We start from the raw sequence: 22,582 nt of genomic DNA, 5'->3' as shown, positions 1-22,582 counted from the left end.
ATCTCAGATATTTAAATTTCTGGCCTGCAGGCACTGCCAAGAGGATGGAGAGTACAAAGAAGATCAGTGCATACCTGAAAGTCCAAATACTTGCAAAGCAGCTGCTGAAATGGAGAACAAGAAAAACTTCCAGCAGATATATTTGTCATCACCTTCCAAAGCAAATGAACACCGCAGTTCTAAACAAATAGATACAGTTTCTGGTGAGAAGAAGTTTTCTTTAAGTACTGTGCAAGCTTTCTTTAAAATTTGTCGCAGTTTTGTCAGTTTAGGAAGTGTAATATTTTATACTAGCAAGTGTCTGACCCTGTGAGGGAAATGAGTACAGAAATATATTTAAGTGATTGCTGATTGAATTAAAATACTTGTTACTAAATACAGGTGTTGAGTACGCAAGAAAAGAACAAATAAACAAGAGACAAAGTAAAAGGAATTAGTTGTTGTGGATTTTAAAGTCATAAATATTTCTTATACACAAAATATCTAACCTTGCAGAATACAATTACTTTCTGCACTGACCATGCAACCCACAATGTCCACCAATTTCTTTGTATGTCTTTACACAGTCCTATCTTCAGTATCATAAGATATGAGATATAACAGACAACATTTATGGAAAGAGCATTTTCCCATGCTGTGGGAGTTTGATATACATATCAAGTAATCCAGAGCAAAATTTGTGTATTTCATTCCTGTCTTCATCATTCAGTTCATAGAAAATTGATATAAAAACATTAATTACATATCTCTTAGCAGAAATGTAAGCATGACAGCTTTTAAGATACAAATTAAATTCAGAATTTGTGTTGTAAGCTTTTAGCAAACATTCTACATCTAGATCTGCATACATACTCTGCAAGTCACTGTGTGGTTGTGGTGGAGTGTGTGCTGTGCCAGTACTAGTCATTTTTCTTCTATTCCACTCACAAATAAAGCATTACTATCTATATGTCCCCATATGAGCCCTAATTTATTGTCTCTTAGTGGTCCTTATGCGAAATGTATTTTGGCAGCAGTGGAATCATTCTGCAATCAGCTTCAAAAGCCAGTTCTCTAAATTTTCTCAATAGTTTTCCTTGAAAAGAATGTCACTTTCTCTCTAGGGATTTCCATTTGAGTTCTCAAAGCACCTCCATAACACTTGTGTGTTGTTCAAACCTACTGTCTCTGAACTGCTTTGATGTGTTCCTTTTATCTGACCTGGTACAGATCCCAGACTCTCAAAAAGCATTCAAGAATAGGTTGCACTAGTGTTCTAGAGATCAGTCTCCTTTAGAGATGAACCACACTTCCCAAAATTCTCATTATAAACCAAACCTGACCTTTTGCCTTCGCTACCATAGTCCTCATATGCTCATTCTATTTCATTCTGCTTTGCAACATTATGACCAGATATATAAATGATATGATTGCATCAAACAGGTCACTGTTAATGCTAGATCTAATCATTACAGGTTGTTTATCCCATTCATCTGCATTAACTTACATTTTTCTATATTTATAGCTAGCTGCTGCTCATCACACCAATTAGGAATTTGTTATAACTCATCTTGTATCCTCCTACAGTAACTCAGCTTTGACACCTTTCTTAACACCACAGCATTATGAGCTAATAACCACAGATTGCTACCAATCTGATCCACCAGATCATTTATATACATAATAAATAATAGTGGTCCAATCACATTTCCATGGGACACTCCTGACAATACCCTCATACCTGATTAACACTCACCATTGATGGCATTGCACTGGGTTCTGCTGCTTGCAAAGAGTCACTGACATATGTTGAAACTTATTCTACATGTTTGTATCTTTGTTAACAGTTATCAGTGGGGCACTGTGTCAGATGCTTTCCAGAAATCTGGAAATATGGAAGCTGCCTCTTGCCCTTCAACCATAGTTAGCAGCATCACTGCTGCATATATTGATATGTGTCTTCAATTTATTATTCAGAGTGCTCCCTGTTCTTCAGAAGAGATTCTATTTGCAAAATTTTAATTTGTGTAAGAGATTGTTGTTGAAAGTGGCCAAAACATCCTATTGCATATCTTGTATGCTCTTTCCTTCATATCATCATTCATTCATACTACTACATTTTTGTAACAAAACATTCTGTAATACTATAGGATATTAGCAATCAGCAGTGGAAACATGAAAAATGTTATGATTACACATGTATTGTAAAAATATAAAATACATCAGCGTAAATGCAGTAAAAACTGCAGTTCTTCACATCCTTTCTTCTCTATAACCATGTAAGTTCCCTGAAACATATGGCATATGCTACTGAGAAAAAAACATATTCATCTTTTCTTCACACCACCTTGGATAACTGGAGAAGAATTTGACAATCTTCCTGGTATCTCCAAGGTCACTTGCACAATGAATGGATCAGCTACTGATTTGGTCTGTTGCTGTGAACCTTATAATGTTATTTCTCCTTTTTCTTTACTGTTGTTTTCCTGTACCATTTCTTCATGCCAAAGTGCCTACAGGAACTGCTTGGCGCCTCCTACTTGGTGAGCAGTGATCAATCTTCTTACACCTGTAACCTTGCATCCTGTACTTTCATTAATTACATCATTTAAATACCTAGTGGTAAAACTAGAAAGACAGCCATGTGAAATCTGTAGTAGGAAAGGAGAATGAAGCACTTATACTTGTCAATGGGATTATACATACAAACACTAGTGTTACCTATTCCAGAATACTGATCAAATGTCTGGGGTCCTTACAAAGTTGCCTAACTTCACATACCTAAGAAATCAAGAGATGTGCAACTAGGATTGTAACAGGTTGGTACATAATATGTAAAAGTGCATTAGAGATGCTTGGGGGGCTGAACTGGGGAACTTTCACAGAAAGGTGGTGTTTTCATGAAACCATGAGAACAATTATTCGAGGTAGACTGTGCACCAATTCTTCTGCCACCATAGTATATTTTAAATATGCACAATGATAAAAAGTTTACGGAAATTATGGAGCACTTAGAGCCATGCATACAATAATTTTTCCTTTCACTCTGTGCTTGAATACAGTAGGTCAAAGTGTGGGGTATATTATAATGAAGTACTTTCTCCCTTGCACTCTATGTATACGAGGTGCTCCTCCTAAGCATCATCAGACTCATTATCTCTATTGTTTCAGCAGACATTTGCAATTTCATTTTTCCATGGAGTCATCCCATGCAAATACTGCTCATCATGTCTTTCATGTGATGTCCACTGTTGTTAGAAAGCATTGATTTGTTTCCAGTTACAAATAAAACTATTTTTAAAGCTGAGTTTTACATCTCCATTCAATAAGAAGGTCCCAAATTAGTCTAGCGTGATATTTATTTTATTATTGTGCATTAACAGAGATGTTTTTGTTGTTGTTGTTGTTGTTGTTGTTGTTGGTGGTGGTGGTGGTGTTGTGGTCTTCAGTTCTGAGACTGGTTTGCTGCAGCTCTGCATGCTACTCTATCCTGTGCAAGCTTCTTCATCTCCCAGTACATCCTGCAACCTACGTCCCTCTGAATCTGCGTAGTATATTCATCTCTTGATCTCCCTCTACAATTTTTACCCCCCACGCTGCCCTCCGATGCCAAATTTGTGATCCTCTGATGCCTCACAACATGTCCAACCAACCGGTCCGTTCTTCTTGTCAAGTTGTGCCGCAAACTTCTCTTCTCCCCAATCCTATTCAATAACTCCTCATTAGTTATGTGATCTACCTATCTAATCTTCAGCATTCCTCTGTAGTACCACATTTCGAAAGCTTCTATTCTCTTCTTGTCCAAACTATTTATCGTCCGTGTTTCACTTCCATACATGGCTACACTCCATACAAATACTTTCAGAAACGACTTCCTGACACTTAAATCTATACTTGATGTTAACAAATTTCTCTTCTTCAGAAACGCTTTCCTTGCCATTGCCAGTCTACATTTTATATCCTCTCTACTTCAACCATCATCAGTTATTTTGCTCCCCAAATAGCAAAACTTCTTTACTACTCTAAGTGTCTCATTTCCCAATCTAATTCCCTCAGAATCACCAGACTTAATTCGACTACATTCCATTACCCTTGTTTTGCTTTTGTTAATGTTCATCTTATATCCTCCTTTCAAGACACTGTCCATTTCATTCAACTGCTCTTCCAAGTCCTTTGCTGTCTCTGGGAGAATTACAAACTCATCATTGAACCTCAGAGTTTTTATTTCTTCTCCATGGATTTTAATACCTACTCCGAATTTTTCTTTAGTTTCCTTTGCTGCTTTCTCAATATACAGATTGAATAACATAAGGGAGAGGCTACAACCCTGTCTCACTCCCTTCCCAACCACTGCTTCCCTTTCATGCCCCTTGACTCTTATAACTGCCATCTGGTTTCTGTACAAATTGTAAATATCCTTTTGCTCCCTGACTTTGAAAGAGAGTATTCCAGTCAACATTGACAAAGCTTTCTCTAAATCTACATGCTAGAAACATAGGTTTGCCTTTCCTTAATCTATTTTCTAAGATAAGTCGTAGGGTCAGTATTGCCCCGCATGTTCCGACATTTCTATGGTATCCAAACTGATCGTCCCCAAGGTTGGCTTCTAACAGTTTTTCCATTCGTCTGTAATGAATTCGTGTTAGTATTTTGCAGCTGTGACTTAATAAACTGATAGTTCAGTAATTTTCACATCTGTCAACACCTGCTTTCTTTGGGATTGGAATTATTATATTCTTCTTGAAGTCTGAGGGTATTTCATCTGTTTCATACATCTTGCTTACCAGATGGTAGAGTTTTGTCTGGGCTGGCTGTCCCAAGGCTATCAGTAGTTCTAATGATATGTTGTCTACTCCCGGGGCCTTGTTTCGACTCAGGTCTTTCAGTGCTCTGTCAAACTCTTCATGCAGTATCATATCTCCCATTTCATCTTCATCTACATCCTCTTCAATTTCCATAATATTGTTCTCAAGTACATCACCCTCGTATAGACCCTCTATATACTCCTTCCACATTTCTGCTTTCTCTTCTTTGCTTAGAACTGGGTTACCATCTGAGCTCTTGATATTCATACAAGTGGCTCTCTTTTCTCCAAAAGTCTTTTTAATTTTCCTGTAGGCAGTATCTATCTTATCCTAGTGAGATAAGCCTCTACATCCTTACATTTGTCCTCTAGCCATGCCTGCTTATCCATTTTGCACTTCCTGTCGATCTCATGTTTGAGACGTTTGTATTCCCTTTTACCTGTTTCATTTACTGCGTTTTTATATTTTCTCCTTTGATTAATTAAATTCAATATTTCTTCTGTTACCCAAGAATTTCTACTAGCCCTTGTCTTTTTACGTACTTGATCCTCTGCTGCCTTCACTACTTCATCCCTCAGAGCTACCCATTCGTCTTCTACTGTATTTCTTTCCCCCATTCCTGTCAATTGTTCCCTTATGCTCTCCCTAAAACTCTGTACAACCTCTGGTTTAGTCAGTTTATCCAGGTCCAATCTCCTTAAATTCCCACCTTTTTGCAGTTTCTTCAGTTTTAATCTATAGTTTATAACTAATAAATTGTGGTCAGAGACCACATCTGCCCCTGGAAATGTCTTACAATTTAAAACCTAGTTCCTAAATCTCCGTCTTACTATTATATAATCTATCTGATATCTTCTAGTATCTCCAGGATTCTTCCATATATACAACCTTCTTTTATGATTTTTGAACCAAGTGTTAGCTATGATTAAGTTATGCTCTGTGAAGACAGTGAAACAAAAAGATTAACCAGTACTGCAGCAGCGACAGCATCGTCCTCGCCGTACTAACTGCTTCTTCAAAACTAGGATGTTGTGTGCAACATTGTCTCAGTTTTAGATAGTGCAGTTCATGACATAAGTTCATGCTTGTAGACAATAAACTAATGTTAAATTACAGTAAGACTCAGTTTTCACAGTTTCTAACACACAACTCAACAAAGCCTGACATTTTAATGTCAAAGAATGGGTATTTGATTAGTGAAACTGAACAGTTCAGTTTTCTAGGTGTCAGATAGTAAACTGTCATGGAAACTCACATTCAGGGTCTTATTCAAAGACGTAATGCTGCCATTTTTACTCTTCGAATGGTATCTGTAGTAAGTGATCATTTGATACGAAAAATAGTCTGCTTTGCTTATTTTCATTCTCTTATGTCATATGATCTTATATTTTGTGGTAACTTACCCCTTTCTAAAAGAATATTTTTGGCTCAGAAATGAGGGGTTCAGGCAATAAGAGGTGTAAGTTCACGAACTTCTTGTCAACCCCTATTCACTAGTCTGAGTATTTTATATATATTCTTTATTGTCATTTATTGTTAACAGTATAATCTTATTCCCAAGATTAAGCAGCTTTCACGCAGTTAATACTTGGTAGAATTCCAACCTGCATTTGGATCTGACTTCCTTAACTCTTGTTCAGAAATGTGTACAGTATACTGCTGCATCCTTTTTCAATAAGCTACCACAAGAATTCAAAAATCTTAGTAGTAATTTCCACTTAATAGTGTTGTATGGAATAATTTTTCTGGGGAAACTCATCACTTGCAAAGAAAGTAGTTCTTGCACAAAAGTAAGCAGTAAGAATGATATGTGGTGTTCATCCACAGATGTCATGAAGGTACCTCTTCAATGAGCTAGGCATTTAAACTGTGTCATCAAAATACATATTTTTACTAATGAAATTCATCATAAACAATCCATCACACAATTTGAGAACAGTTATACATACCTGCAATACTAGAGGAAAAAATTACATTTATTACCCACTGTTAAAGCTGTCAGTGGTTCAGAGAGGCGTTCAATATGCATTAATAAAATTTTCTGATCGTTTTCTGAATAACATAAAATATCTGACAGGTAACAAAGTAAGTTATAAATCTAATTTCAAATCATTCCTCCTGCACAACTCCTTCTATTCCATTGATGAATTTTTACTTCAAAACTGGTAACCAGTAAAAAACCTGGTTTTAGGTGTAGTTGTATGAGCAAGAATAAAATTTTAATGTGTTCATTAATGTTAACTGTAATCAAATATACATACACTGTGTGATCAAAAATATCCAGACACCTGGCTGTCGTAGTACTTGCAGTGGATCCTGATGCAGTTTGGAATTCCTGTGTGATGGTATGGATATATGTCTGCTTATTATACACTATGACCCTCTTCAATTGTTGGCGCTGTCTGTCAGTCAACAGACAAGGTCGGCCTGTACGCTTTAGTGCTGTACATGTCCCTTCATGTTTCCACTTCACTATCACATCAGCAACAGTCGACCTAGGGATGTTTAGGAGTGTGGAAATCTTGCATACAGATGTATGGCGCAAGTGACACCTAATCAGCTGATCATGTTCGAAGTCCATGAGTTCTGCGGAACACCCAATTCCGCTCTCTCACAGTGTGTAATATCTACTGAGGTTGCTGATATGGAGTACCTGACAGTAGGTGGCAGTACAATGCGCCTAATATGAAAAACAAATGTTTTTGGGGGTGTCTAGTTACTTTTCATTACATAGTGTAGTCTGTGATCTGACTCATTCCACATCATTTTGATAAGATTTATGAAACATTTAACTAACTAACTACTGCCATGCCACAGTGCTGCTCAGTCACTGATGGAGTACTGGTCATTCTTTGTGTGGTACTGTCCCTCCAAAATACACTCTTGGAAATGGAAAAAAGAACACATTGACATCGGTGTGTCAGACCCACCATACTTGCTCCGGACACTGCGAGAGGGCTGTACAAGCAATGATCACACGCACGGCACAGCGGACACACCAGGAACCGCGGTGTTGGCCGTTGAATGGCGCGAGCTGCACAGCATTTGTGCACCGCCGCCGTCAGTGTCAGCCAGTTTTCCGTGGCATACGGAGCTCCTTCGCAGTCTTTAACACTGGTAGCATGCCGCGACAGCGTGGAAATGAACCGTATGTGCAGTTGACGGACTTTGAGCGAGGGCGTATAGTGGGCATGCGGGAGGCCGGGTGGCCGTACCGCCAAATTGCTCAACACGTGGGGCATGAGGTCTCCACAGTACATCGATGTTGTCGCCAGTGGTCGGCGGAAGGTGCACGTGCCCGTCGACCTGGGACCGGACCGCAGCGATGCACGGATGCACGCCAAGACCGTAGGATCCTACGCAGTGCCGTAGGGGACCGCACCGCCACTTCCCAGCAAATTAGGGACACTGTTGCTCCTGGGGTATCGGCGAGGACCATTCGCAACCATCTCCATGAAGCTGGGCTACGGTCCCGCACACCGTTAGGCCGTCTTGCGCTCACGCCCCAACATCGTGCAGCCCGCCTCCAGTGGTGTCGCGACAGGCGTGAATGGAGGGACGAATGGAGACGTGTCGTCTTCAGCGATGAGAGTCACTTCTGCCTTGGTGCCAATGATGGTCGTATGCATGTTTGGCGCCGTGCAGGTGAGCGCCACAATCAGGACTGCATACGACCGAGGCACACAGGGCCAACACCTGGCATCATGGTGTGGGGAGCGATCTCCTACACTGGCGGTACACCTCTGGTGATCGTTGAGGGGACACTGAATAGTGCACAGTACATCCAAACCGTCATCGAACCCATCGTTCTACCATTCCTAGACCGGCAAGGGAACTTGCTTTTCCAACAGGACAATGCACGTCTGCATGTATCCCGTGCCACCCAACGTGCTCTAGAAGGTGTAAGTCAACTACCCTGGCCAGCAAGATCTCCGGATCTGTCCCCCATTGGGCATGTTTGGGACTGGATGAAGCGTCGTCTCACGCGGTCTGCACGTCCAGCACGAACCCTGGTCCAACTGAGGCGCCAGGTGGAAATGGCATGGCAAGCCATTCCACAGGACTACATCCAGCATCTCTACGATCATCTCCATGGGAGAATAGCAGCCTGCATTGTTGCGAAAGGTGGATATACACTGTACTAGTGCCGACATTGTGCATGCTCTGTTGCCTGTGTCTATGTGCCTGTGGTTCTGTCAGTGTGATCATGTGATGTATCTGACCCCAGGAATGTGTCAATAAAGTTTCCCCTTCCTGGCACAATGAATTCACAGTGTTCTTATTTCAATTTCCAGGAGTGTATTACTCTAGATGTATTTGGAACTGCTGTATCAAATGGACACATGAAGTTCCACCGTAAGAATAATTTTGTTTATTATAGGTAATAAATGACACTTTCTGTCAACACTGGGCATTGCATGAAAAGTGTGAGAGTGGTATTTGTTTGCCTAACTCCAGCTATAGACTGCAAAAAGAAAATTGCAGATATATGCTGAAACATAAGAGAAAATATGCTTGATGACTCTTAAGAGAGACACCTGGAACATACATGTATGTCTAGAATGGTCCGCCTAACGTATGTTGTTAGTGGAGTTTTTCTTGGTTGGAAACAGGAAATGGTATGCATTGCCATCACCTCGATAGATAATTGCAACCAGCATGTTACTGTGAAAGTGGCTGAAGAGGACCATATTATTACAAAATTGCGAGTGTGCGTAGAATTATGCTCTGGCTTCTTACTCTCGGACAGATGCTGTTGACAGAAGTGGCAAAGCTGATTCCTTAACACAGTCCCTTGAGCCCAGTTTGAAAGGACTTCCTCTACTTAATAGCAAAAATAGCAGTGTGACTAAAATGACAGAACACAAAAGGGTAAATATCCTCAGATGTCACACTAATGTTAAGATATTATACCTCTTAGGATATTATTCTTACAACTTACATCATAGGCCTTTTGAAGGTCTGTATTTGTTTTTGTTGACTGAAGACCAGTTTCTTGCCGAAAGATAAGATTTGGCCAACAAAATCTATTATTTCATCAGAAATCCGCGTTTCATGTTGAGATATTTTTGTATATAAACAAATCTGGAAGTTACCTTTTAAATAAGATCCCTATGAGATATTATTAATGAACACATACTTTCACGTAATATTGCTTACTTCTCTATTAACTGTATTTAGTGCATGACAGTACACAGTGAACTACACCTAACATACATTACCTGCATCATAAGTAGAACTAAACAACTAAATCTACAAACTAATATCTAAATTTTCATTTCATTCAAGGGCTGCTCTGTCACTTCAAAGAAATCTAGATTTCCAGGGTAAGCTTGTCGCCTGCATCCTGTTAAAACATGTTTGATGTTCTGATGTTCATCGCCACCAGTCACATTGAGCCTACATTGGTTGAGGCTTTCTGCACAGATGTCATGGCCTGTACTAATATTATTAATTGTTTTCCAATCACATCATGGCAATTCCACATCGGGTTATCCTGTGACAGGTCTTCTGAGGGTCTGTTCTTCTATGTTTCTGACCACCTTCTGCTCGTGGTGAAATTCACTGCTTGCAGTAATTCTACCAATAAGATAGGTGACTCTCCAGATTTTAATAAATCATTCTAAGTACAGGCACATGAGACTGGGTTGGGAGCTGAGGAATTTTAATTAATTTTTCATATTCCTTGAGAGGGGAATTCTGTCTTTGCAGATCTGCTGGTGCAATATGGCTTAGAATTGTTAACCAGTGAAGAGAAATAGATCTGGTGTCATCTGTTATTGTCATCATTGCTGCTTTTAGCTGTACATCGATTTTACTCACATGTGAACTATTAAGCTACACCAGAGCACAGTTTTTAGTAGCAGAGTAGACAAGTCCTAAGGTAGAACATATTAGTGTTGTTGCTTGTGCACCCCATGGGGTACTACTTAGCTTCTTTATGATGTTATTCCATAGTCTTAGCTGTAGTGATTTCTATATGTTCTGTTGCTGGATAAGGTTCTATCAAGAGTTACTCACAGTTCTTCTGGAAAGTCTTGGTGGTGGAGGACTTTACAATTAAATGTGACATGTAGCTTTGCACTTGGCTATTCTGTTATTAAGAAGAAAGCAGCTACTTTTGATCTTCATTGGATTTGTTGTTAAGCTAAACTTTTTTAAGTATTTATGCATTGTACGTAGATCTGCAGAGAGTGTTGCTTCAAGACTTCACTATTGAGGGGCAAAACCACATCACCTACATAAATAAATTCAAGAGGACATATAGCTGGTTATGAAGTATATATCATTAGACTTATGGCTATGCTACTTAAATTGTCCTATGGTATAATCTTATAGGGCAGAGTGACTGATTAATGTGAGGGGACAAACAATAGTGTTTTTGAACCCTCCAACTACTGTGAACAATTTGTCATTATGTTTCACCACTCCCCAGTCGACCATCACCATCCTCTAATTGCCCAAAGTTGATTAATTAATTTTTTGAAGGAAGTTACTAATTTGAGTGACTGGTCTCATTTTCACAGCACTTGTCATGCTGAGAGAGTGACACACTGCAGTGAGTGATAGCAACAGTAGAATTTGAATATCCAGTTTTATTAATAATACACATCTGTTATTCCTCTTCTTTGTTGTAATTTGAAGGCTCATTATCCTTTTTCTTATGACTGTCTAGAGGATGTTTGGGTTGCTTCTACAAAATCATGTGAAAACTGTGGACTTTCTGGTGCATAATGGATATATTTTCAGTCATTTCACTTCACAATACAAATCAATATAATGCACATAAAATGTACCACATCCTTGCACTTTAAACTCATACAACTAAGTAACTGACCATAAACAAATATTTACCTCTAACAACATGTAGCAAAGAAATTACTGTGCTATTTATGCAAAATCATCTTTGCAACATACATTTCACAAATAAAATACACATAATTGTTTGTCTTTTTTGAGAAAACCACATTTGTCATTGTAATTACCTTAAGTGTTTATATATGTTGACCTTTAAACATTTCTGGATAGCTTTGCAGTAGTTCATTCCTGGGTGGGATCAGTCATTTCATATTTCATATGATCTGAGTTCGGTTGGTACATTTATCTCACTATAACCAATTTTATTACAGCAGGTGCTGTTGACAAGTATAAGCATGGCCTCTGAATTTTCCTATAATGCTATTGATGTATTTATGTGTCATGTTTGCTGGCCTTTTCATTGCTGTGATTAAGTTTAAGGACACCAATGAACAGGTGCCTGGGTGATCTAAATGTATAAACAAGCAGAACTGTATTTCCATGCCATTCTTGCAGTAGTTCTTCAGAGTTCTGAGAGTGTGACTGCATATTTTGCTATGATCCCTTGTTGCAGATTTAGATTTCATGTTGTGTGTTTTCATCAGTATTAACTTCATGTTCTTCTATTCTGTAAGAGAAATGTCACATGAGCATCTTTGCAAAGATATAGAGAACCTGGAAATACTTCCTAGGAACAACAATGAGTGTCGCTTTTCTGATGTCAGTAGCAGAATGATGAGGCTTCAACAAAATCTTGAAATAGTAGTCCTCAGCTCTGTAATCAGGTGGTATGGCATACCAGTTTAATGATTCTACAAGAAGCACAGTTTGCAGTAAATTCAGAATCTGAAGGATCAGAAAGTGATAGTGGAAGGAGCACACTTCAGTGACACTTTCAATTGGAAACAAACCAATTTACAGCCATTAAAGCATGTATTTGGTGGCAGATTCGTAATGCAAGTTTCAACTGCTTAATGACTCCAACATTCTGTCTTTTTTATATATGTATATATTTCTGTCACAAAACCTGTTCCAGTTTGCAGCAGATGAAATGAATTAATTTTTATATATACACCAGCCCAGATACTCCAGAATCTTTGTATTCTTGACTGGAAAAGTGGAGAGATACTGAATTTTAAGACCTTTTTTTTATTTGACTTCTAATGGCTCAATTCAAAAGTTTAAAATAAGTTATTTATAGATCCAGAAATATACTTTTAAACACTTCAGTTTTCAGTGAAATTATGTCCCAAGACCATTTTAAATTGATTTTAAAAATGGTACATTGACAGCTCAGCAAGTGCTGGATGTGAAAGTTTGTTTAAAATCAGAAATACTGTCAATGAAGTTCATATGAGTTTCACAATATGTTTAGTCTTCATCAGAGTCACTGTTTGCAAGAATAGGCACAACATGTCAAAACTGCAGAGGAAAAATGAAATTACGAGAAACTGAGCTTAAGTCAACTGACAAGGTGCTTTCTATCAAGTGCTGCAGTAAAAGAGAAGTGTGCATGTTGACCACATGTAAAACCATGATTGTTTGTGAAGAGAGACTGACAGAAAACTTGCAACTCAAGTCTGGGTGCAGTTGACCACTGTAACATGCTAATGAGTTCAGTAGCATCAGTGTGTCAAGCTGAAATGGTATAAGAAATATTTTTTTTTCACATTCTAGATTTGTGACTTTTCATTGCTCTTGTTCTCAGGTTGGCTACATGATGAAACATGGCACTCACAATGTTTCAACTTTTTTGTTGTGGAAAATGTAGGAAAATATGCAACAGAACAGAGAAAAGGTGGCACAGGAAGGCACTTCAGTGATGAGCATCTCTTCAGTTTGCATGGTGGCATTGTCTTGATGTTATTGTAAGTAAACATTCAAAGAAAAGTATGTGCAGAAGCTTGGTTTGCACATAACAGAAAGTGCGCTGGGAAACCAGATAGCAAGGCAGAACTTGCAACATACTATTGTTCCGTGTGTTGTTCTGTTTTGAAACTTATCACACAGAGAAGCATTACTAATCATCAGGAACTAAACCTGATAGCTGAAATTAATGGCCACTTCTGAGTACATTATTTAAAAAAGAAAAAACAAGGTATGTGAAAAAGACAATATAAAAAGGTATTTTTACCTTTTTACGTGGTCAAAAGCCCAGATCAAAAGAAAGTACGTAAAATAGATACAGTGGGTGCAAATAGTATTCAACAGTCCTGATTTCATCTCTTTGGTTGAAATAAGCTCACCAGATAAAAAATTTGTCACTCCAGTGGGCACACACAGATGAATTGTTAAGTCTTTTCAGATGGTGCAGTGATCAAGTAATGCTCAACTGCCTGTCCGATAGCTCTACATGAGTATAAGGAAGTAGTGACCAGTGAGACATTTATGTTTCAAATGGACTTTATAGTTAAATGTGGGTAAGTGTGAGATTGTGACAGAGTGACAAAAAGGGGCAGTCATGTTTTGGTCATGCCCATAGCCAAACACTGTGTGAAGTTGCTGGATCCATTGGTATTTCATGATGAACTGTTCAGCACACCTCTGAGAAGTGGTGTAACGCCCATGACCATGAAAATGTTGAGCATTTCTTCCAAATTCTTAAGAAAGACTTCAGTATCTCCAGATGGTGACCTGTAAATTGCTGCAACAATTATTTTTTTCTTTAAACTATATAACTGAAAGGCTACTTCCTCAAAATCCTTTTCTATGATTAATGTTTTAGCCTTATATCTTAAATTTAAGCAAAGCTTGGGATTTAGATAAATGCATACACCACCACCTTTGGCATTTTGCCTACAGTACTGACTGGCAAGTTTATATTGGCTTAAGTTTATGCTGTTTAGTTCACTGTCCCTGCACCAATGTTCCATAACACATAAACAATCAATATGATCACTATTTGCTGCTACCTCAAGTTCAAGGTACTTGTTTTTAAGACACTGAATGTTTAGACTCATAATTCTTAGCTGATTTGAACAATCCGACTGACCTGTGACTTTACATTCTGTTGATAAGTATTGTCCAAAATTCCTCTCCTAAGGGAGTGAAATAGGGGATGAAAGGCATTTTGAAAGTATGTCACTATTAAGGAAATATTGAAGCTAAAAGTACGAAATCTGGTACATGGTTTCTCAGTCAGAAAATAAAAAAATATGAGTTTCAGCATTTTTGTAAGTTCAACCACTAAGGGGGTAAAACAGTGGGTGAAAAAATTTAAAAAAAACTTAAAGAACTACTAAAGGATTTTTAAGGCTACATCTATGACAATTGGTGTCTGACTTATCAGTTAGAAATTTTAAAAAATGTTGCAGTGATTCTGGTAATTCAGCCCCTTACAGAGTGAAATAGGGATGAAACTTTTTAAGAAAATATTTCATTACATTAAAAAATTTTAAAGCTAAATGTATGAAAATTGGCGTTTCACTTCTCAGTTACATATAAGGAAATATTTGTTAGGGGATGAAAGTTGCTATGGAAACATCTCCACAAGAATGCAAAAACCATGATTAGAAATATTTTGGACTCCAGCTACCAGAATCAGTTTTCGTGAGAAGTACATTTTGAAAAGGCAATGCTTAATTAGCATGAAAAGTTAGAAGTTGCAATTTGTGAACAAAATAAACATTTGATTAAATAATAATAATAATAATAATAATAATAATAATAAAAAATCTCTACAGGCCATACAGCCTATGTGAGTGAAGCAGCAGGTGCTAAACTACTCAAAAATAAAAATTTTCTGTCAAGTACAGCTGAAAAAATAAAAAATGTGCAATTGTGTGTGTGTGTGTGTGTGTGTGTGTGTGTGTGTGTGTGTGGGTGGCTGTGTGATTTTTTATTTTTTGTTTTTTCATTATAATTATGTCTTCTACAGTCATATTTTTTTTTATTTCAGGTCATCAGATGTATTCATTTTCTCCAAGTGGATATCTCATTGTTGAAAGATGCACAATATGCAAATTTCAACATTTGTATAATTTTCAAGCAATCACCATGTGCTAGTGCATGGTATATGTTTCCATTATGAATTGTGGAAACTATTTTAAAGTATTCCAAATATTTTGAGCATCTGTTGTTAACAGACTCACCAACACTTCTACGTGCCCATGCGCATCTTCATTTGGACACCCACAAGCTTATCTTTTGATTTTATTATGTTTTTTTACCATGTAACATATGCTTTAAACATGTGGCACACTTTCAGATAGTAACTATAATTCATAATGGAACTTATGCTGTGCACTAGCACATAGTGATTGCCTGCTTGAAAATGATATACCAGTAACTGCCAAAACTTACCACTATCAGAAAATATATCTATGCTTAAACTGTTCGTGGTAACTGCAATCCCACAGTTCAAGAAAACATTATTATTGCAGAGCTGTATGAGATGAGCCCCTATGCCACTTTCGCTGTGTCATCAGACCACCACAGAAAAAAGTTAATGGATGCTTCAGGAGTGGATCACACTTTACAGTTTAAAACATTTGGACATTCAGAAAATGAGAGCTGCACTCAGCATGAACTTACTCATCAAGTAAATATGGTTCACTGGTATGCTGCATCAGATGGTAAGCACAAGCCTCGTAAGTTGAAATCACTATGTATAGCAAAGACAGCATAAGAAAATCCCTGACAGCTTGCAGCACTGATGCCAACTTCCAACTGCTAAGTACTAATTGCTGCATGTGATAACAGTAACAGTTTACAGAGCTGTTACAACACTGAGGTGTTCTGATAGAGATGTTTAGAAAATTGCGTTATTTATTGGTTCAGCTGGGTGCACTGCAACTGTCAGGAATCAACTTATACTGACTCAGCTATAGGTACAGTTTTCCACTTCCTGTGAAACTGCTTCTTAATTAATTGCATTGCTACAGGGTGGTGCATGAAAAACTGGCCACAGGTACTGATCGTGCACCAGTTTTGCACAAATTGTTGCCCACCACAAATAGATACAACAACAAATAGATAAACAGGTAATAAGTTGAGTCACAAATAGGGACAAGAAGAAGACTGTCACAATTAAAGCTTTCAGCCCTAGACACACACACACACACACACACACACACACACACACACACACACACACACGACTGCAGTCTCAGGTGAAACTGCCCTGTGATCAGCAGCAGTTGCCACTCCCATCATGCACTGGTGCTGCTAATGATCACAGTGTGGTTTCAGTTGCCTGAGACTGCAGTCGTGTGTGTGTGTGTGTGTGTGTGTGTGTGTGTGTGTGTGTGTGTGTGTGTACAACTTTCCTTCTCATAATATTGTTACATTCTATCCTATATTTTCACAAAATGGTTCAAATGGCTCTGAGCACTAAGGGACTTAACACCCGAGGTTATCAGTCCCCTAGACTTAGAACTACTTAAACCTAACTAACCTAACGACATCACACACATCCATGCCTGAGGCAGGATTCGAACCTGTGACCGTAGCAGCAGCGCAGTTCTGGACTGAAGTGCCTAGAACCGCTTGGCCACAGTGGCCGGCTTCCTATATTTTACATTGTTTGATTTTAACAGATAATAATCAGATAATAAATAAACAACAACTAAGCTAATGCAAAGGTCTTTATTTAAAGAATTGATCTTGTTTTTTACATTACATTAGGTTCAGAAAATTATCTCCTTGTGCTTCAGCACACTTTTTCACATGCCCTAACATGTTAATACAAACTTTGCATAACTCTGCAGCATCAGATCTCAAAATTTCATTACAATCATTGTCCTTAAGGTGTTGTAATGATATTGAGTTACATGTGTACACTTCCCTTAGGCTGCACCACAGATAAAACTCATGCATCCACTATTGCAGTTCTTCCTTGGAGAGGATACTTCTTGCTGAGATATTTACTTCAAATGACTTAATGAAGTCACAGTGCCTTTTGTACTGACAGTACAAAACATACAATCGCTTCAAAAAATAGATGACAACTGCCGGATGATGATGAGCAGTCTTAGTACTCAGAACCAGTTTTTCATGTGCCACCCTGTGCCATAAAATGTTAACATCAGATTGTGTAGAGAATCAAATCTAACAGTGGATCAGTCTTGAAATAAGTTCCACTACAGGGTTTTACAGAAATATTAACATCATAACAGTGGGAATATAGTTTTAAAGACCAGTGAAATTTAATGTTCCTATAAAATCCTTTTTGGAATTTATTTAACTTATAATGTATACACTATTCCTTCCAGGAGATAGAGGACAGCCATCATCCAGCCTTCATAGAAAAGGTAACATGAAACATCGTCACAACAAATCCGACACATGTCAGCACTCAGATACCGAAACAAGTGGTAGCCCATCTGCAATAAGCAGTTATAAAGTGCCTATCAAGCACCCAACGGCAAGGAGTTTAGGTATGTTTTGCTTCATTTTTCATGAAACTAACAGTAAATGTGCCACTTCATGCTATGGGGAAGAGTAGGATTAGAAACCCAAATGCAATTTTGATTCTTTGTCACTCACAGGAATTTCTTTCTGTCTGTTAAGCTGTGTTTTCACCTCTCATAATGTGTTGCACATTCAAGAAAATAACAAATAATTCTGGTTATTTCATCAACCAAAGATCCTTCTGGGTTCATTCCCCATGAAAATACACAATAGTGACAAGTCCTCAGACACAAAATACCTTCTTATTTGATTCTTTTAGATACACATTCCTCTGTTTCATAACAACATATCCTTCAAGCAAGGCACAGGAACTGGTTAGAGAGCTTTGATTCTGGAGGAGGGAGGATAGGGGTGATTCAGTTGACTGAGAATGCATGCTAAGAGAAAACTTCACCTTATACGATAAAAAGGGACACCAAAGATGAAGGTGAAAGTGTCAGAGAAGGTGAGGGGTCACAGCTAATAATATGTCTTTTCCAAGAAATTTTTCCTCAGTGCTTCCATGGAGAAAATTATATATTTAATTTATTTATTAGTTAACTCACATTCCTGAAACCAGGAAGATCCTTTATTCATTACACAAGAACCTCATTAATACAGATTTCCAGATTCCTTTGTTTTTATTTCCTCTTTTTTGAACCCAGAAATGTATGGTATACAGTTGGTATGGTGCAATATATGTTGACACTGCAGGTAGCATAGATATTTATTTTCCCACATTTCCAACTGCCTTTACTATGGTTAGCGTTCTTTTCCTGGCAGAGTGAAACCATATGGGTATTGTTCCTATGTTTTGCATTTGTATGTGAGTGAAATGGCTTCAAAGTGAAAGAAAGTGGTTCTTTCAATGGAAAAAGTTGAAATCACTAAACAGAGTAGACAAAGGAGAAATGGTGAAATAAATGTCTGCAGAATATGGTATAGTGATATCATCTATGTCAGAATGAAAGAAGGACTGAAAAGAAATTGAAAACTTCTGCTTAACCAAACAATGGAAACTCAAAGTTAGAATATCAACAATATAAGGAAAGGCTGGATTGCTGCTCACTGAAAGATGACACATTGAATTGCATACAGAGACGATGAAAAGACTGCCATCCCATGCGCTCTGGTCTGAACTGTCAGATATGGCAGTTATGTGAGTATGAGGTGAGCTTGAAATGTGTGTGTGTTTTTCCTTTCTGACAAATGCTTTGGCTGAAAGCTAAATCATAACTCTTTTTGTTGTGTCTGTCTGCAACTCAACACGTAATCTTTATGATGAGTAGCAATCATTCTTTCCCTTATATTTAATACTCCTGCTTAATATGATGATTCAACACAGCATGTGGAACTGCAGTACAATGACCGAAACACCGGATGAAGCATTATTTGTTTGGTTCAGTGACAGAAGAGAGCAAAGTTTTCTGATATCCATTTCTGATATATGGTCCAATCCTGCTGGAAAAGTCATTAAACACTTAAAAAAAGAATTTGAAGATGTTATTTCCTCCAAAACATTAAATTAAGAGTGTGATTTTTTGCTTTTAGTAGAATATTTATTAATTATTTAGATTTTCAGTAAGACACATTACATCTGGCCTCACATAAGACAGAAGAAATGAGGTACTTATGTGTAACTTCATTCATTTATTTTGTGACATTTTTCTCATTAGAGAGGTTACAAGTGTGGGAACTATCAGCTTATGTTATTGCTTTCAAAGACAAAAAGTGAGGGAGGTGATTAGATCATTCAAATGAACAGTTCACAGATTTATGACGTACTCCATTTGTGACATATAGAAGGTCTTACGCAGTACAAGATGAGAACCCTGCATTGTTCTGGTATGTATTTATTTCTCTTCTATTAGTCCATGCCCTCGTCCCATTATCTCAGTCCATCTCCTCTTTCCTTCATATCTGCTGAACTATGTGATATACAGTGATGTAATTTTGTAGGTACATTCAGAAGCATATACACACATCAAAAAAGTTTTGCATCACCTTGCTTCTGAGAGTTCTGGAACCTGTACAATAAACTGGAATAGAGATCAACATAAACATCATTTCTGCCATTTTTATTACTCATGGAAACCACACATTGCATATTGTACCACCATACAGTGAGACCTTCAGAGGTGGTTTTCCAGATTGCTGTACACACTGGTACCTCTGATACGCTGTAGCACATCCTCTTGCCTTGATGCATTCCTGTATTCGTCGTGACATACTATCCACAAGTTCATCAAGGCACTGTTGGTCCAGACTGTCCCACTCCTCAATGGCGATTCACTCGCTGGACAGTGAGTCTAAGGTGGTCAGCCTGACCAAGTTACCTCCAAACACACCCCAAATGATTGTCTGGTTGAAGGCATATGCAACACTCATCAGTGAAGAGAATGTGATGACAGTTCTGAGTAGTCCATTTGGCATGTTGTTGGGCCCATCTGTACTGCGCTGCATGATGTGGTTGCAAAGATGGACCTCGCCATGGATGTCAGGAGTGAAGTTGTGCAACATGCAGCCTATTGCAAACAGTTTGAGTCATAACATGATGTTCTGTGGCTGCATGCAAAGCATTGTTCAACATGGTGGCATTGCTGTCAGGGTTCCTCCAAGCCATAATCCATAGGTAGTGGTCATCCACTGCAGTAGTAGCCCTTGGGCGGCCTTAGCGAGGCATGTCATTGACAGTTCCTGTCTCTCGAGCTTTCCTCCATGTTCAAACACCATTACTTTGGTTGACTCCGAGATGCCTGGACACTTTCTTTGTTGAGAGCCCTTCCTGGCACAAAGTAGCAATCCGGGTGTGACCAAACCACGGTATTGACCATCTAGGCATGGTTGAACTACAGACAACACGGGCCGTATACCTCCTTCCTGGGGGAACGACTGGAACTGATCGGCTGTTGGACCCCTCATCTAATAGACATTGCTCATGCATGGTTGATTACATCTTTGGGTGTGTTTAGTGACATCTCTGAACAGTCAAAGGGCTGTGTCTGTGATACAATATCCACAGTCAGCGTCTATCCTCAGGAGTTCTGGGAACCGGCATTAGGAAGAAACTTCTTAGGAATGACCACAGCAGTGGTAATGGCGGTGCTGGTCTGTTTATTGAATTCTGCCTTTTGGAGGCACTGGGAGCTCCATGTCATTGGCAAGCATGGCTCTTTCTGTCATTCTCACACGGTGGTATGGGCTCTGAAATAACTGCGGCTTTGCAAGTGGACTGAAAAACACAGGTGGTATTGCTGACCTCCATTTGCATAAAGGCATTGGATGTTGGAATAGGCTTTTTAAGAGCTATTTTGAAATAAATACTGAATGTGGGAGGTTGCATGGCTTTATAGCCGTTTTTGGCCTCCTCATGTGGGATGTGCTTTGTTGTTTTGAATTCCTGTATCTTCCTTTCCTCAAGGCAGATACTCTAGGTAGGGTGATTTACAGAGCAATATATACACTTTGAAGGAGATGAACAAGTGACTCCTTCATGGTGGCCTTATCACATTTGTCACATGTGGCTGCTCCCTTACATTCCACAGCAGTGTGCCCAAAGCACTGGCATTTAAAACTGCGCACTGGGTTGAGAACATAAAGCTGCACATTTAAGTGAAGGAAACCTGTGTTGATACGCTCTGGAAGTTTCATGCTATTGAAAGTAGGGATAAAAGAGTTTAATTCAACCAGACCGCTATCCACCCTTTACATTAAATTTGGACATCGATACCTTTTTGAGCTTAGTCATATTTCAGTTCTTCTTTGGGGCTATACACAAGATCTTGGCACAACACAGTACCTTTGACATAGTTCGAGGTGTATTGTTGCTTTCAATTGCATATTCCCTGAGGTATTCAGCTTTCTGGAAGTTTGTTGCTTGTTGGGAGGTAGAAGTTTCAACCAGTAGCATCCCATGTCTCAGTTGTTGACAGATTTTAAAGTGCTATTTATGCCCTCTAAATGCAGAAAGTGAAACTTTTTCAGTGTTGCTCTCCTTCCTTTTAACAATTAAAATCACAGAATGAGATTTTCACTCTGCAGCGGAGTGTGTGCTGATATGAAACTTCCTGGCAGATTAAAACTGTGTGCCCGACCGAGACTCGAACTCGGGACCTTTGCCTTTCGCGGGCAAGTGCTCTACCAACTGAGCTACCGAAGCACGACTCACGCGCGGTACTCACAGCTTTACTTCTGCCAGTACCTCGTCTCCTACCTTCCAAACTTTACAGAAGCTCTCCTGCGAGACATGCAGAACTAGCACTCCTGAAAGAAAGGATATTGCGGAGACATGGCTTAGCCACAGCCTGGGGGATGTTTCCAGAATGAGATTTTCACTCTGCAGCGGAGTGTGCGCTGATATGAAACTTCCTGGCAGATTAAAACTGTCCCAAGTTCGAGTCTCGGTCGGGCACACAGTTTTAATCTGACAGGAAGTTTCATATCAGCGCACACTCCGCTGCAGAGTGAAAATCTCATTCTGGAAACATCTCCCAGGCTGTGGCTAAGCCATGTCTCCGCAATATCCTTTCTTTCAGGAGTGCTAGTTCTGCATGTCTCACAGGAGAGCTTCTGTAAAGTTTGGAAGGTAAGAGACGAGGTACTGGCAGAAG

General features: G+C 38.8%; 1 protein-coding gene across 1 annotated transcript in view; it reads left to right on the top strand.

The window, feature by feature from the left end:
- Positions 1–22,582, top strand: part of LOC126288932 (Down syndrome cell adhesion molecule-like protein Dscam2) — a 412,211-nt gene that overhangs the window by 344,253 nt on the left and 45,376 nt on the right. Inside the window, exons 27-29 of the mRNA XM_049984899.1 lie at positions 31–203; positions 15,965–16,156; positions 17,795–17,959. Of these exons, the coding sequence (XP_049840856.1) occupies positions 31–203; positions 15,965–16,156; positions 17,795–17,959 (530 nt within the window). The remainder of the gene's footprint in view (positions 1–30; positions 204–15,964; positions 16,157–17,794; positions 17,960–22,582) is intronic.

The sequence above is a fragment of the Schistocerca gregaria genome, chromosome 1, assembly GCF_023897955.1.
Source record: "Schistocerca gregaria isolate iqSchGreg1 chromosome 1, iqSchGreg1.2, whole genome shotgun sequence".
In the NCBI taxonomy this organism is placed as follows: Eukaryota; Metazoa; Arthropoda; class Insecta; order Orthoptera; family Acrididae; genus Schistocerca; species Schistocerca gregaria.
The sequence above is the reverse complement of the archived record's forward strand: the minus strand, read 5'-3'. Positions and strand labels throughout refer to the sequence as shown.